This window comes from Lepidothrix coronata, unplaced genomic scaffold, assembly GCF_001604755.1.
Source record: "Lepidothrix coronata isolate B3197 unplaced genomic scaffold, Lepidothrix_coronata-1.0 Scaffold7, whole genome shotgun sequence".
NCBI classification, from domain to species: domain Eukaryota; kingdom Metazoa; phylum Chordata; class Aves; order Passeriformes; family Pipridae; genus Lepidothrix; species Lepidothrix coronata.
In genome coordinates this window covers 4,078,834-4,096,094 of record NW_016690187.1, presented here as the reverse complement: position 1 = coordinate 4,096,094, position 17,261 = coordinate 4,078,834, and the positions used below count along the sequence as shown (strand labels likewise).

General features: G+C 35.7%; 1 protein-coding gene across 7 annotated transcripts in view; it reads left to right on the top strand.

Annotated features, from left to right (window-relative positions):
• ADAM23 (ADAM metallopeptidase domain 23) overlaps positions 1 to 17,261 on the top strand; it is a 72,508-nt gene that overhangs the window by 44,270 nt on the left and 10,977 nt on the right. For 4 of the 7 annotated variants that reach the window (XM_017834386.1, XM_017834369.1, XM_017834417.1 and 1 more), the window contains exons 16-24: positions 186 to 257; positions 1,028 to 1,120; positions 1,263 to 1,343; positions 3,291 to 3,341; positions 3,830 to 3,893; positions 5,141 to 5,246; positions 6,697 to 6,816; positions 7,798 to 7,966; positions 9,809 to 9,920. In XM_017834386.1, coding sequence (XP_017689875.1) covers positions 186 to 257; positions 1,028 to 1,120; positions 1,263 to 1,343; positions 3,291 to 3,341; positions 3,830 to 3,893; positions 5,141 to 5,246; positions 6,697 to 6,816; positions 7,798 to 7,966; positions 9,809 to 9,920 — 868 coding nt within the window. Of the gene's footprint in view, positions 1 to 185; positions 258 to 1,027; positions 1,121 to 1,262; positions 1,344 to 3,290; positions 3,342 to 3,829; positions 3,894 to 5,140; positions 5,247 to 6,696; positions 6,817 to 7,797; positions 7,967 to 9,808; positions 9,921 to 13,309; positions 13,401 to 17,261 lie in introns of all 7 variants that reach the window. The other 3 variants (XM_017834402.1, XM_017834378.1, XM_017834395.1) reach the window with 3 other exon arrangements.

Sequence of the window (17,261 nt, the reverse complement as noted above, 5' to 3'; positions counted from 1 at the left end):
TACATCTTTCATGTCTGATCAATTCTGAATAGCAGCACTTGAAAAACACGCTGCCTTTCCCATTGCCAAAGCACGGCACGTGACAGCATGTGTCTGTAGCACCACAGAAATGGGTTGTGTGTGACAGAAAAATCATTTGACACTAGTTTCATTCTTACTTTGGGGTGGGGGCTTTTTTCTTTCAGCTCTTTGAGACCACAGAGTGTGGAAATGGATATGTAGAAGCAGGAGAAGAATGTGATTGCGGTTTCCGAATGGCAAGTTGAGATATATTACTCCACAAGTCTTTCTTACAAAATATACTAAGATAAACTAAGTGATTGGTAAGGGAGGGGGGGAAAGGTTATGAATATTTGTTTTTCTTATTTTTTGGGAACAATTTCATTAAAGCACCATCTGAAAACATTTTTCTAAATGAGAATGAGTGCAAAGATGGAGAGTGTCCTCAAAACTGTTCCTGTCATACTAATGACAAGATGCAGCTGTTTCCCAGCAGTTTTTGATTTGCAATGTAGAAGTGATTTATCCCTTTACTTTTCCTAGATAATGTGTCTGGAGTAGGAGACTCCATATTGATACTTTGGAGATAGGTGCCTGTGTTTGGACAGAACAAGTAAACTGTTGTTTTCTTCTCTATTCTAGGAATATTCCAATAACGTTTCTGCAAAAATCTACCCTGTAGATTTGAATCCTAGCTCTAGTATTTAAATATAATTGTATCCATAATTAGTTTTCTTAATCATTTTTTTCTGCCTTGAATATGATTAAGCAGCATGCATTTGGCACAGCTGTTCCACACCTATGAAGAGGCTTCAGAAGATGTAAATCTCCATGTTGCTATAGCATTATATTATCCCTTTACTTCAGTACTTGAGTATTGGAAAGTTTTCTTCCAGCTGATAATTTCAGGTCATCAGTGCTAAACTGAATCTTTTGTTGGCTGCTATGTAATAGTTTGTTGGAAAGATTAGGAAGAAAAAACTAGCTGAAAATGAAAAAACAAACTTTTGCTTAATATTTTCTTCAGGAATGCTATGCAGACTGTTGTAAGAAGTGCTCTCTTTCTAATGGAGCTCATTGTAGTGATGGACCCTGCTGTAATACATCATGTCTTGTGAGTGTTGCTGCCTTATATCTATTGTTCTTTTCGGTTGTCCATGGTCACGTGCAGCCTGTTAAAGTTCCGAGTGCATTTTATGAATGAAAAGGAACAGCTTGTGTGGATATAATCTTAGTCCTGAACTGTATTTTTCATTTTCTAGTTTTTCCCACGAGGTTACGACTGTCGATATGCAGTGAATGAATGTGATATTGCAGAGTTCTGCACTGGGGATTCTGGACAGGTATGTGTGCAGAACCCTTCTCTGCTTACACATGTTGATGCTTGTTTGTACTCTTTTTTGTGTTCGTTCAAGAGGAAAATTGGATTAACAAACTGCACATTCATATACTCAAAATGATGGGGTGTGTGGGTGAGTATTTCTTAATACTAACAAAAAATTTTAAACATAAGAATGAACTATTGTAAACTCACAAAAATAATCTAAGTGGACTCATAATAAGACTTCTGTAGGTTTATTTGTTTTTTTTACTGCTCATGGGGTTTTGTGTATAATATTTCTCAGACATCCTCCTTTACTCTTTGCCTGGTCTGTAACTTAAATAATACAAATATACTTCAAATTTGAATGTATTCAAAGGTAACAGTAAGATTTTATGAAATAAAATAGTTAAAAATTTAGATGTAGAAAATTACAGCTAATTGAGTATAGAAGCATAGAATTGTTTAGGTTGGAAAAAACCTTTAAGGTCATCGAGTGCAGGCATTACTCAGCTCTGCCCAGTCCACCACTAAACCACGTTCCTGAGTGCCACATCTACGTGTCTTTTAAATACCTCCAGGGATGGTGATTCTACCACTTCTCTGGGCAGTTCCAATGCTTGACAACCCTTTCAGTGAAGAAATTTTTCCTAATATCCGATCTAAACCTCCCCTGGTGCAACTTAAGGCAGTTTCCTCTCATCCTGTCCCTTGTTACCCAAGGAGAAGAAACCAACCCTCATCTGGCTACAACCTCCTTTCAGGTAGTTGTAGGGAGTAAGAGGGTCCTTGCAAGCCTCCTCTTCTCCAGGATAAACAACCCCAACTCCCTCAGTTGCTGCCCCTAAGACTTGTATGAAGTGTTACGTTTTTTAAGGGTGTGCACATGTATGAGAATTTTAAAAGTTGTGGATCTTATTATGCATTTCTCCTGCAAACAGTTCGCTAATACTCAGAAGCTAAGGAATAAACAGCAACCAACATGTTTTAACTTGAATTCTTTTAAACACTCAACATTCTGCACATTTTCTGTTTTCACAGCAACTTTGATACTTTAGGTGATACATGCACCTTTCCAATACTGAGTATTTATATATTTATTCTATTTATATGAACTTCAAGTTTATATGAGAATTTCATAACTGGTGCAGTCATCTGCTGCATCAAGCTCTTAGCTTTGGAGAAATAAGATTCAGGATGGATCACATTCTCTTCGGGCACTGGCTGTAATTGTAGATGCCAATAAATTACAGTACCTTTTTTTATTTTATCATCTGGGGCACCCATACTTCCAGATAAGTAGCTATTACTGGTATTTTATTGTAAATCTTTTATTCTGTAGGTAGAGCATTCTTAATGGGAGGGAGAAGGGCTTTCTCAAGCTAGAAGGCTGCCCTCAGAGTACTGGCTAATATGGCACATGGCAGCAGCATACCCTTTCCAAATTTTCACAGGCCCATTTTAGATGAGGAAAAACTTCGAGAATGGTTTGCTCCTAGCTTTAGTAGTCTAAGGCTTCTGGACCAAAAAAGTTTCCAATGCCAAGAGAACACAAGAAATAATATCATAAAACCCCCCAAATCTCTGTAAGCAATAGGCACCTAGGCTATAACTAGGTGCTTGCTTACTTTTGTAGTGGAGCTGAAATGAAGGCAGTGGCAGCATTACAGACACGGCCCCAGTATTAGCTACCAAATGTCCTGTTACTGAACACCCTGTTTCCATTTTTCCTCAACTCCTTAATTTTTACTTAGAATATGCAAAGTTAGACTGGAACCGTGTATTTCATGGCTCAAGATGTTGATTATTTTCGTTTGTATTTGTAACTATAAAGATTGCAGCACCAGTTATGTTCTCTACCCCTTTTATATGTTGTGTGGTTGTCTTAAACCCAGGAAAATTCCATATGTTATACTGTGATGTATTATTACAGGACACATAACAGTAAAAAAATCTTAATTTTTTTCAGTGTCCACCGAATCTTCATAAACAAGATGGGTATGCCTGTGATTCTAATCAGGTATGCTATGTTTAAAATTGCACATCAGCATATAGAAACCAACCAAATACACATTTTTGTTTTGGAGTTGTTTTTTTTTTTTTTTTCAAATTCTGTATTCCATATTTCTTCATAAATTTTATCCTTTCAGCATCAATGTTGCTTGTGCTTTATGCACACTATGAATAGTCCAGAATTCTACTTTAAATAAAATCCACTTGGTATCTCTACATTTTACGTGTAGATCTTTTATTACCTCCACATTAATAACTTCTTTATAACTGTGTAAAGGGGAAATATAAAGCAACTGCTGAAATGTCAGTATGTATTGGACACCAACTGGCTTTGGGAATCTGGGCCAAAATGTGTACTCCATCTACCCAAATCCATGGAAACTGTTATAGATCCCAACATGTGTGTGAAGAGTCAAAATGAGACATTTGTCATGGGAGGGGAAGGAGATGAAGTAGTGTTCAGTTCTCATTGCTAACATCTTGTGTTTTGTTTAGGGTCGTTGCTATAATGGTGAATGCAAGACAAGAGATAATCAGTGCAAATATATCTGGGGATCTAGTAGGTTGACTTTAACTACCTTAAATGTATTTTATTTCTGGTTCATTCCTGCTTTTGTTTTGTATTTTCAGTATTTTTATTTTTTGTTCTTGTCATTCTAAGTTAAAGTCTTCTGATCAGTCGAGTGAGTAGACTGCAGTGGGAAACTGTGGCTTGATTGCCAGGTGAAATTCTGTCTGGGAGTGGTGTCAGTGAGACTGTTCTGATGTGATGTGGCTGCAGACTTAGGTAGGGCAGCAAATGTTACCAGGGTGAGGGGGGTTTGAGGATTTTTTGGGTACAGTTCAAAAACAAATATTTTGAGTGTTTTTAAATGACAGTTGTCAATCCCATTATCCCAGCAATGGTTCATGCTGCTCCACCTTGCCTCTCTTTGCTGTAACATCCTACAAGTCAGGAAAATTAGTACATTGTTAAATATGCATAGTACAGATTTAAGTCTAGAGGGGGTGAATGTTCTGTGTAATGACTTTGAGACAATTCAGCAGAGCCAAACTACCAGGGTCTCCTGTACTCTGGCAGTTAATGTTTTCTTGGGCATTTTGTCTAATTATAACTGCCACTGAAACTACTCTGTCTTACTTATCTTTATTATTGTACCTTCCTCTATATATTGTTGTGGGTTTCTTTGTTCTTTTTTTTTAATTTATTTTTAGAAAAAACAAATGAGCTTCTTAGTAAATAATTGTGGGTTTGAAAACATATTTGTTCAGATTTTTACTCCTAAAAATAAGTAGAAATTACACTTTGGCTGTTCAACTTTGGTTTTGCTATCAACACCTGAAAAATAGAATAAAATAAGCATAGAGTTGATGTCAGAACATATGCTTATCATAAATGTCATATATAAAATCTTTGATCTTCTGAAATGCAGATCAGGAATGACATCAGTGAAAACAACTAGATTTAACTCTATGTACAACTGTTATGAAGTTAACAAAATTAGACCACAGATAAATTTCATATGCAGAAGAAAATTCAGGCACTGTGGAGGCTACATTTTTAGAAGTTCAGAGCAAATTTTGAATTATTGAGCATTAGTTAAAAAAGCCATCAGTCGATATTTCAGTTTAGCCTGGTGGTTTCCTACTGTAGTGACTGGAAAATGTGGTCTCTACACATACATGTGTGTTTAGATTGATGTTTTGTACTAAAAAAATTACAGAGAACTGCTGCAATAAATTATGCAGGTTTCAAAGCTGTCATGTTGCCAGTGGAAAGCACGTTTCTTTTTTCTTCATCAATAGAGTCTTCAGGATCTGACAAATTTTGTTATGAAAAGCTTAATACAGAAGGCACAACAAAGGGAAACTGTGGAAAAGATGGAGACCGATGGATTCAGTGCAGCAAACAGTAAGTTCATCTTGGTAGAGATTATTTGTAATGTAAATAGATTGATAATGGTTTCATATTGTCTAATTTTTCTACTTTTTCTTGAATGCTTCAGCAGTTTGGTTTGCATTATTTTGAATCTTCTTTCCCTCACAAGGTTTGCATCTTGAAAAAGTTCCATTCTGACAAATCCATGGGTGACTCAGCAATACACTTGGAAAGAATTCCAGATTTTCAGAAGAATATACTGACTTTAATTATTTCAGAGGAGCTGAGGGACAACACAACAAAAATGCACAAGTTCATAATGTGCAAACACCTCAGACTTGGTAGTGATACATTAGGCTGCAAATGCACACGCTGTTTTTGACTGCTCTAGGATTGATACCAGATTATGCTGTTTCAAACTCATTCCAACCATTATTTTGATCAGAGAGGACCATTAGACATTTGGATGCTATAGAGAAAAGGGCTGATTCATTTGCGTGTGATCATTACTAGATGAATATTTGATTAAATTTACTTTTCTAGTTAATGACCATTAGTGGATAGACTTTAAAATTACAGTAAATAAATCAGAAGAAATTTAAGTATGCACATACAAATTTCAGTCTCACAATGGTGTTTTCCTTCTTTGACTATTTGATGTTTGTCAAGTGCCTTTCTTAAAAATTATTTTTCAGATAGGATCATAAGGAAAGGAGTTGTTTAATGAATTGTTTAAAATATATTTAGATGGGAATAGTGTTAGTCTGATGTGTACATGAAAAATTTCATTTCTGTAAAAGCTTTTCTTTGTTGGTAGAGAGATGCAGGAAAATGATCTAACTGAAGAGCTATTTAAACAAAGCAGTTTTAACAGAGGCATTTTCCATCATTCATCCAGCTACTTCTGTGACTTAGGACAATTAGTATTAGCTGATATCCTTCTGTTGAAGATATAAGAGTTATCTTGTGTATCTTATGTAAGATATATTGAAATATATTTAGATATAAAACAAAATAAAATAAAGCAGATTTTTGATGAAATTTTGGGCACACACAACTGCTAATGATTGTTATTATGGTTCTGTTGTCTTGCAAGGGAAATAAAATTCAATTGAAAATTCAAAAGTGACATTAATGTTTGGCACATAAGCTGCTAGAGAGAGTGAAAAGTAATTTAGCCTGACATGACAAAGCTTTGTATGATTTGGCTCCTCTAAATTGTACGGTATTGTACTTAGAATCCAGATACATTCTTTGTTCATGTGAACATTCACTGGTCCATTAGAATGAATGGTGACTTGTTTCTGCCTTTTATCATTTATATAAAATAATATTTTATTTCCAGGCTTGTACTCTGAAAGTCTATCATGTGGCTTATGGTAATATATTACTGTGATCAGTAGCATCATTGCCAGACTTTCTTTTTTGTAAGTCTACCTCATATTATTCCAGTAATATTTTGGTTTATGTTTTCATTTTACAGTGATGTTTTCTGTGGCTTTTTGCTCTGTACTAATCTTACTAGAGTTCCACGAGTTGGTCAAGTTCAAGGAGAAATTATCCCAAATTCTTTTTATCATCAAGGACGCATAGTGGACTGCAGGTAAAAGATAATGCAGTATTCCAACGTGATTTTGCTCTGTCAAGCCTAATTGAATTAAGATAAGCATAAATGTAAAATTCTGTGAATTTTAGGTAATTAATATATTGCAGCAAAATCATTATTCTAAGTGGTATTTCTTTTGATTAAAAAAATACATAAAAGCCTATTATTCCACATTTGAATGTGGGTTATCCTTCTGATTACTGTATCTGATCCCTCCAATAGCAGAACTTCACAGTCAGAGCTTAATGGTAACGCTCAGCATTATGTTTTTCTGGGGGTGGAGAAAGTCTGTATTGCCAAAGACCCATATTTTAAACATAATGATTTTGAGTATTAAATACTCAGAGAAATAGCTGTAGGGAAGTGAAGACAAAAAAGAAGGAAACTGCAGAGTTGTGTCAGGATAAGATATTAAGCTACAGTTCAGTTAAAGGACAGGTAAATGGGTTTTAGTCTGCTTTTCACGATACTAGGTTTGTATTTTAAGGACATTGGCAACATTCCTGTCATGCTAAGAATACTCTCTTGCACAGTTAGGTCCTGAATGAACTGTGATTCTTAATTCTTCTATTATTCTACTAGTGGTTTTATTTAAATATCATCATATGGGAAGTTAGTTCTTGATATTTTTCTAGCATTAGTATTTCAAAGCATTTTGGTGAAAAAAAAAGGAAAGAAAAAAAAGAAAAAAAAAAAGAGAAAAGCGTGGTTTGTCAAAGGCTTAAAAATCTCCTAGGCCTAAGGTGCCCTTCTTGAGTAGTTAAGTTAATATATAGACTTGTTTTTAGTTTGACAACTGGAACACCTTATCATTGCTGTGGACAGGCAGAAAAACTTTATATAGTTTTGTTCAGTTTATCTGCATGCTTAAATGAAAGAAAGATATGAGGCTTTTAGTACCTACACTGACATGTTTTTAATATTTTCAAGAGACGCCAGTCATAATACTAATAGTATCTTAAAACTTATTTCTCCTAGTGGTGCTCATGTTCTTTTAGATGATGATACAGATTTAGGTTATGTGGAGGATGGAGCTCCATGTGGACCTCAAATGATGTGTCTGGACAAAAAGTGCCTGCCAATTCAGTCCTTGAACATAAGCAGCTGTCCCACTGGTTCTAATGGAAAAGTCTGTTCTGGTCATGGGGTGAGTCTGTGCTGGGAGTGAGCAGCTCAGCTTCCCCAGCTCCCTCTGCTGTACCTGATCCTAATGCACCCTGTGCAGTTCTCTACCTGAAAGTGTTCTTAAGACCTGTTGATCTGAAAGCAGAAATGTTAAGATTCAGGGGAAAACTGCCATTTTGTGAAGCAAAGATAAAATTTTAGAAAGCAAAATTGTCAGATTAGTTCTCCAATTACATCTGAAGTATTTGGTTTGTTACCAACAAGAAGGAACTTTGACACTAGTTATTGTAAAGACTTCTCTGATGTACTACCCATATTTCAAGCCACTTACCATTTTCAGTTAAACTCTTTCCTGCATACTATCACCTTTGTAAAGTTGGTCCTGTGTTCATAGATTTATACTTTATGACTTAAATAATTAAAATTCCAAACTGTGGGTCCTCAACAGAGAGGGTACATTCTTCTTGAACAGACCCAAAGTGTATCATTTTACATTCAGGCACATTATATTATGTTATTCTATCCATAACTCCATTTGTCTAAGATACTAGGTATGTTTTGATGAACAGATTTCCTGCTTTAAATAGCGATGAAACCTTTCTGTGGTGGGATTCAGTGGGACACATACTTGCCAAAGGGGCTAGACTTGATACAAGAAGATGTTTTTTTTCTTCTTGTTGTCTGTAATTGAATATGAAATTGAGTGTTTCAAAAAAGAGGAGGGTTAGGTTCAAAATAAAGAAGAAAAATTTTAAAATTGGAAAGTAAAGTATCTAGGAGATCTAGAAATCATCTTGGTACTTTTTGAGAGTGGCATGAAGGGTGAGTGAACCATCTTAACTGTTTTGTTTTGGATTATTACAATTCCTAATTTTAAAAGGGTATTTCAGTTGATCAAACCTGCCATAAGATCTATTTATCTTCAACCTCCTAGATTAGATTCTTCAGTGAGTACTTTAAGAAGCAAAGTGTGATAAAAGTTGAATTAAAAAAATCACAAATGCTACTTAGTGTGTAGGTTGTTTGCTGTTTGTTTTTTGTTTTTGTTTTTTTTTCACATCATGTTCCAGTGTCCAGAAGATACTGTTAGCTGTTTGTCTAATGATTGACTTCACTCTTAGTTTTCTGTTTCTCATGTCATTGTTTTTTCTGTAGTAACTTCTCCAGGTTCTTTTGTTGTATGCAAAATTTATAGCTATTAACTCTCCCTGTTGATTTGATGTTTTAGGTTTTGTCCATTGGTTAGATTTTCCTGTATCTGATAAATCTATTGTCAATTTTAGAGTCCTAAGTCCTGTTTTAGAGGTCATTCAACCAAATGCAAACTTAGGAAGCACTGTTACCTCTCTTTTAGAAGATGAACAAGCACTCCTCATTGCTGCTTAGGAAAAATGCCAATGAAACCAATGAAAATATATTGATTTTGTTCTACATGGGAGCAAACTGTAAATGAGAGGTTATAAAGTGTAACCATGTCTTGAACCTTTTCACACACAAATGCTTGTGTTCCTTCTGGGCATTCAGGCTCAAAGTCTAGATATTTGGTTAGTGAAGTTAGTGAAACATGACTAGTTTAGGTAGGGTTTTTTGGATGAAAATTTGTTATTTTTTACAACGTGTGTAGGTTGTAGTGCAAGTGATGATAGAACCAGTTCTGCTTTTCCTAGCATCTGAGTGTATTGAGAGGGTTAAAGCAAACTTTCAGATTATTGTTGGGTTATATCATTCCAACCACTCAGTGCCATTGTTACAAATATATAAATGGGTAAGTTTTATATCTTGAATTAAATATCTCATTACATGTTAGATAAAGTTAATAAAATGTAGTTAAAAACTAACTGCTGTCACTTATTTTCTTTTCCAGGTTTGTAGTAATGAAGCCACTTGCATTTGTAATTTCTCCTGGGCTGGGACAGACTGCAGCATTGATGATCCTGTCAGGGATACTGGTGGCAAGAAGGAGGAAGGACCCAAGGGTTTGTGTTTTGTTTCAGTTTTGATGTTCTTTCAAGTATTTATGACATTTTTCCATTGATACATGGTAGTAGAATTAGCATATAAAAAGAGAATACTATTGCACAGCTGTCTAGATGAAGTAGGTTTTTCTACTTTGAGAATTGATGAAACTTTTATTTTTCTAACATAAATTTGGGAAGATTTCAACAGGTAATGTTTTTTCCTTCATCCTTTATTCTCTGTTTTTTAATGTTAATTTTCTTTATGATTGGAACCTGACTAAGTGTGTCTCTTGTTATTTATATGATAACTGAGTATTGATGTTTTACTAGAGATTTCCAGTTTCCTTAGATGTTCTCAGCTAATTCAGAGAGCAATGGCATAAAAAAGGGAAAAGTGGAATGTCCCTAGTGAAATCAGATTCCTTGAAATCAGATTTCAGTGAAAGATAAAAGAAATAAATTAATATTTTAAGAACTTAAATTATTTTTACAATCATTATTGCTTATTCTTACGTACTTAGTTGGTATTTCAACTGCATATGAAGTATAAATACAAAGAGGAGGTATTGAGGAAATAATTCATCAAAAAAGTTTTTCAAAGAGGAAGAAAAGCACTTGAGATTCTCTCTGACTTCTCTGCCAAATAATATCTTTGGATTGTGCTGTCCAGTTTTTGTATCTTGTCATCAGGGTATTGTCCAACATCAGACTATATTCATCAAATCTTATGCATTTACGGATAAAGTTCCCAATAAACAACTGAGAAACACAAACAAAATTTTTCCCTATGTCCCAGTTCCAGGTTCTTCTGCCCTTTCTACAAGGCAGAGTTGCTTAAAAATTTAGCCCTTAGGGATCACACTCTAATTGATTACTCTCTAAAATATCTAAGGTTTCAAGGAAGGGCAGGATTTTGGTATGTCCCTCCAGAAAGGCTCTACATCTGCCCTGTGTGCCTTTTCCTGTTGCCCTTTAGCAGAATGGTTCCAGTAGACCTTTACCAAGAACTGTTGAAGATATAGTCTTAAAACAAATTGCTGTTGTGAAGGAGGCTCTCTTGAACAGTCCAGATTTGTATGAGGGAATCTGTACAGGTGCTTCCTGGATTTCTAATCCCACCACTGTTCAGTGTAGCTGCCTGTTTTGCACCCTGCCTTACACAGCTACTTGTCATTCCATTTCCCCTGAAAACCTTCCTGACTGTAGAATGCTGCTTACAGAGTCTTAAAAAAATTATGGAGACTAGCACTACAGAGCTGTTCAGGTCTCTGTGTGTGTGGATGAGGAGAGCAGTATTTACAGCTGTGACACTGAGAGAGTACATGAATTTTATTTTGCTCGTTTCCAAATCCTGTAGGTAAGAATTAATTCCCTTCTCTTTAAAAAGATCTGTAGGAAGGGCAACACAGGAGGTATGCTTACCTTGGTTACATTATTGTAAGCCAGATTAACTCCTCAAGTTCAGAATGGAAATGCCTGTGTGAAAATTAATACATCAATGCTGAAGTATTTTGGGCAAAAGCCTTAAATGAATAGTATGTACATGGATTTCTGCCAGTAGGTACAGACAACATTTAGACTGCATTTTTTAATGGATTCTTCTGCAAAAAGGCAGACTATGCTTTTGCACAAGGTGGCTCAATGATCTCAAAAGATGGATTATATTTCTTATATTGTTACAGTAATTTATTGATGTTGAATCCCCTAGAAATGAATTTAGGACCCTCAACACAGACCTACTGTGATTTCTTTCTGCATGTTTATAGAGGAACTCCTTTGTGAGAAGATTTCAGAAGAATTCAGGAGTACTTTTCTCTGTTGTAAAGATCCAACATACTCAAGTATTTTCCATTAACTTTTTTCCCCTTATTACTCCCTTTGTCATATGCCAGTTTACAAATCTGAGACAGAAACCAAAATACTAGTTTTTCCTTAGCCATAAGATTGAATTTTGTTACATTTCAGAAATGAAATACTCATGATGTGAAAATTAAAGCCTAATAGGTTTAAGATTTTTCACACCGTAAATCCAAGCATTTTTCTTACTACAATTAGAACATGTATAGTTAGGAAGTATTGCTAATTATTTATATATTATTATGATAACTGACAATTGGCTGCTACTCCTGCTGCACTTTTCAGATTTTTCCATCATCCATCAATTGCTTTTTGGCTCCATTTTCTATTTCAGGATTAAAAAAATTAATGGTCCTTATTATTATGTTGCTGTTAATACATGACCCTTGAATTATTCTAAACTCAGCAACCTACTGTATCCTGTACTAGAAGATGTACCCAGCATTTAGCAGTTTGGGGAAGACAAAGAGTTCTTGCTGTTAGTTTTTGGTTACTGCAGAAACTTTGAATTACTTTAGAGTACTGGCACACGAGATTCTTCCTTTACCATTTAATTTGCAGAATTAGTCCTTTATTTGACTAGTGGAGTAGTGTTTATTTTAGTATAAAACTTATGTCTCAAGTGTGTGTGTGTGTGTGTGTTTGTGTGTGTATATTTATGAAACTTTTGGAAGAAAATTTTGGAAGAAAACTACCCAAAGCATTTCAAAACGGACTTCATTCAGCATGAAGTCTATAAAGTTTTTGTCCCTTGGAAGAGTTCCCATTTGTTAGGGAATTCAGCTGCTTGCTTGTGGTCTATTGTGAGTCAATGAATCTATCAAACTTTTAATCTCTAACATAGGAAATGTACAGATGTTTTTTCTCAAACAAGTATCCTTAAAAAATAAAAACAAGGCCTTAATGTCTTAAGAGAGACTATCTGAACATATCAGAATTTCCAGAGCGTTACCTGAAGCATGTTTCTAAGGTAGGTTTTTGCTTTTAAAAGGTGTTGTCTGTCTTTAGGTCATAGAGATAAATAGCGAGTCCTATTAATAAATGCAGTAACAAAGGAAAATATTACTATCTAGTAAAGGAATGAATTTCAAAGTTGTGTTTGGGATTTTTTCCCTGCAGTGGAACTGTTTCTGAACAGTTTTCATTTGCTTAGTTATATTGTGGATACAGTAAGTTTCTGGTGATCAAAAGGAAGTTTTCTTATTGGTAATTTATTTACATTTTGGCTGTTATAAATAAGCAGTAGGTTGAGGATGTTCCTCTTTTAAATAAATAATAGAATCACAACGGTAAAAGGAATAGTCTTTCATTTACAGGAAAACTTCTCATTGAAATATTTGCAAACATTCAAAGAAAACCAAATATATGTCACTTCAGAATTTTCAAAGCTGCGGTATTTGGTAAATAAAGATTTGTGAGGAGATTTTAATTGTTTATCCAAACAGTGGATTATAGCATAAAGTATTCCTTTGAGGAATTGTTTCATGTTTTCATTTCAGACATATATGTGATAATTTCCTTAAAAAATCTTCCCTTTTCCCTCCACACAGTGAGCATGGCTGCTAACAGGCTAATAGGTGCAGTGGCAGGGACCATTCTGGCCTTGGGGGTGATTTTTGGAGGCACAGGGTGGGGAATAGAGTAAGCATTTTTCCTAGTTTGAGTTTTATGTTTGGTGCCTAGTGTGTGAGGTAACCGTATGCACCTGAGCCCTCTGTGTATGACCCGTTAGCTTTGTCATGTGGTGACCGTATTTGTCCTGTGATTTGACTGTGTCCGTGTCATGTGGTTTGCTCATGCAGTGTTGAACCTTCTCCTGTCTGGGATAATGTGGGGCATAAAACAATAAGTTTGTGGATTTTTTACATTGTCACCATAAAATTAAGTGTCTAAATGTTTCCATTACACCAAATTACAAAAATAACAGAGAAAAAATGGAATTTCGTGATTATTTCACAAAACAGACTGCGTAATGTGGACTATTTCATAAAATGCAGAAATTGTTTATTACAGTCTGTGGGGCTTTCAGTCTAATGATAAGCTAGGCAGATGAAAGCTGATGATAGTCATACAGACAGCTAGTTTTACAGTAAAGCTTCTGAAAGTTCTGTTGCTAGGATTCTGTTACCCAAAGATAGCACAGTGCTGAAGTATAATATTCACACATATAGAATATATATGAGCAATTTTTGTTGTCTTTTCATAGTTTTAGGAAACTGTAACCTTAAGTATTATCCCCCTACCTCCATTTTAACAATGGCTATGATTCATACAAATTTTGTTTATATATATATACACACACATGCATAAAAAGGCTCCTGTAAGAGCTCCCTTCATTCTGTGTTCACTGTACAAACTACAGCTTAAAGTACTATTATTTTGCTCCTCTGAGAATTCCAACTTCACCAGGTTTCTGGTACTATATGTTACATCTGTCATGTGGCAGTGGCACCTCTCTGAAGGGGGACTTGTGACAGGACAGTCTGTGATTTCTAATCAGGCTGTGTGAAAAGGCACCCATGTACAATTCTAGTCTGGCAAAGCAGCATTTTGTGTGTCTGAGTTCACAGCCCTAAGAACCTGTCTGGTACATGAAACTGCTCTCAGATTCTCAGAAGAGTAGAGACCTTTGTGTTCAGAGAGGACAACTAATAGAGAACAAACAGAAGGAAGAAGGTAATAGATTATTTGCGTGAGAAAGATTAGATCTCTGTTTTACTGGTGGCTTTTACAGCTTTTTGCTAAAAACTGACAACTGTTAAGGTTGTAGAGGTTTGGGACACAGATTTGGAAGGAGAAAATTTACCTACAGGTTGAGGACCACTTGCCTTTTGCTTACATTCTGCCTTGTACCCTTCTGTTTTTCTCTCCCCTTACCTGCTGTCTGAAGCCACTCAGCTCTGACCAACGTCCCTGACCATTTGTTCTTGCTCCTGTATGGTTCTACACTAAGTCCAGCTTTTCTTCATCTTTCCTCTGCTCTTATCACTCACTACCTGACTCTGTGTTTCTATCCATTCTTCTTTCCTGCATCCCATCAATCTTTCTCTGGTCTCTGGTTCCTTCAGGTACAAATGTACATTCAAGGCAAGCCACTGCTACTTTTTGTTTGGTTTACAGAAAGCACATGGGGAATCCAAATTCCCTCTCTTTTCCTAATACCCTTCAGTCTCTGGTGGCTGTTACCATCACTGGCTGCAGGGGAGGGTGTGTTCATCAAGCACAACCTGGTGCCAGGTTCTGCCCTTCTTCCTCCTTCCTCAACACTTCACTTGCAAATCGTAAACCTTTGTTTGAAGTGCTGAAATAGCTTTAACTTCTAATACTAGCAGAGTTTCAAAGCAGTGTATATTAATTCTCGTAGAATCTACCTGATGATGATGAAGACTTAGGGAATAGTCTGAAGTCTACCAAAATTATAGGTGTATTCTGTTTTTAACACCTTCGGTAGGATTTGTATTGGGGTCCTAAAAGATGACCTGGGATGGTACAAATAGCCATGCCAGAGCAGGTAGTGCTTTGCAGGAAAAGGTGGTGTGCCAGGTGTTGTGCAGGAGTTTCCTCCTGAAAAATCTGTGTCTGTAGGTTATAGCAGTAGTATGGTGGAAAGAACAAATGTACCCAAGCATTGCATCTTGTGATAGTCTGGATGAAAAATGACCCCACAGTATGGTGGTTATTAAAACCTTCCTCATACTTCTGGTTTCCTGTCAAGCATCTGAGTTCAGTGACTAGAGAGGCTTATTGAGCAGAATCATATGGATTTATACTTTTCTTCATAAATGTCACTTTACTGGTAGAAAAATTCTAATTTAGTAATAATACAATTTTTTGATAATGCTTAGTAAAACAGAAGACATAGAACTTTAAGGTAAGGTATAACATGTAAAAGTAGTCCCATTGTAAGTACTTTTATGTGCCCAGTCTATTGTGGTCTTAAAACAACTTGCCAGTAATTCTCTTAAATCTCTGTGTTTTGAAACTGGAATTCAGCAGTTGAGAGGACTCTGTTCTCAGAAACAAGTGGTTGCTGTTTTAGTCATCATACCTATTCTGCCAGCTTGGGTTTTATATTTATACTTTTCCATTAACTGAACCTAATTGGTTTGTATATTATCCTCTTCTGTTTAAATTTTGATTGAATTCTTCCATATTTATAGTAAACAAAACCGATATTGATTTTCTGTATTGAAAGAACAAACTGCTGTTTGGTGAATGGATGTGCACTATGAAATGGATACACACCCTCTCCCTCCACACCCCTTGACATTTAACAACCAGGAAACATAGTGAGGAGGTGGGATGTAAAAAGTGGTGATTTGGCACTTCTTTATCTAAGTTAAGTTATGACTATGTTACTATCAGTTAATCTTTATACCTCTTTGTGGGAAGATAGCATTCCATGGCTAGAAAGAAATCAGCTTTAGAATTTTTCAAGGCTTATAAAATCTATTACAGATAAAGTACTTGCTGTGTTTTCAGTCTTTTGTTGTGTGAAATCATTTGATAAAATCCAGAGTAAACCCTAGATCTCAGTTAGACACAGTAGCTCATTAGGCTCATTAGACTGCTGTTGCAAGCAATCCTTAGTTGGGACTATAATGCCTGTGGAATGGCATTTACCCTCCACCATGCTCACTCCTGTTGATTTGAGTCAGGTGTGACTTTAAAGGTAAGTCCAAATAAGATGCATTCTTCCAAATTGTGAAAAATTACCATTTGATTTTCTTCGTCAAATTTGTGCACTGCTCATCTGTAAAGCTCACTATATTTCATTTCAGTCCAAGTATTTTGTTCACGTTCCTGAATATTGTTTGTATAGGAACTGCAGGAAGCAATTTTTAAAACTTGGTTTCTTTTAGCTAATCAGATCTCCAGAAGCACTGATGTGGGAAACATGTAGTGGCTGCAATGAAGTTAGGTTGCTGCAGTAAATTTTAAAACTTACGACATGTGCTTATTGTAGTGTGTGGGACTGGGCAGGAGGTTTTGTGATACCGACCTAACAGCTTAAAACTTTCAGTTGTTGCAGCTGCCCTTGCTCTTTCTTTGCTGATCTCTGGCTACTCCTCTTTCTTCTTTATGTTAGCTGTCTGACAGTTTTCCAAACTCAGTTTCAGAATAATTAATTAGGAAAATTTCCATTGCTGTGTAGAAGTGTTCATTTGGGGAGACTGAGATAGGAGGTAAGAACTGTTTCTGAAGGCCGTTCCTGAAAACGTAAATGTTTAAACAAAAAGTGTACAATATGCTGCAGAAGAACTGTTGAGTTGGTTTCCTTCTGCCTTGAGTTCAGATGCAATTAGCTTTACATCAAAAACTGCGTGATAGGAGGTTTTGGTACAGAGCAATTAAAATGTTACTCAAGCTTATTATCAGTTTTTCTCTGCCCTATGTAAGCAGAGCACTTAAGGGTCAATTATTAATATCTTATTTAGGTGTTCTCTTGCCCTCTTCAGAAAATTGCACAAACATATTTTGTGCAGCTTCTTTTTGTTGCTC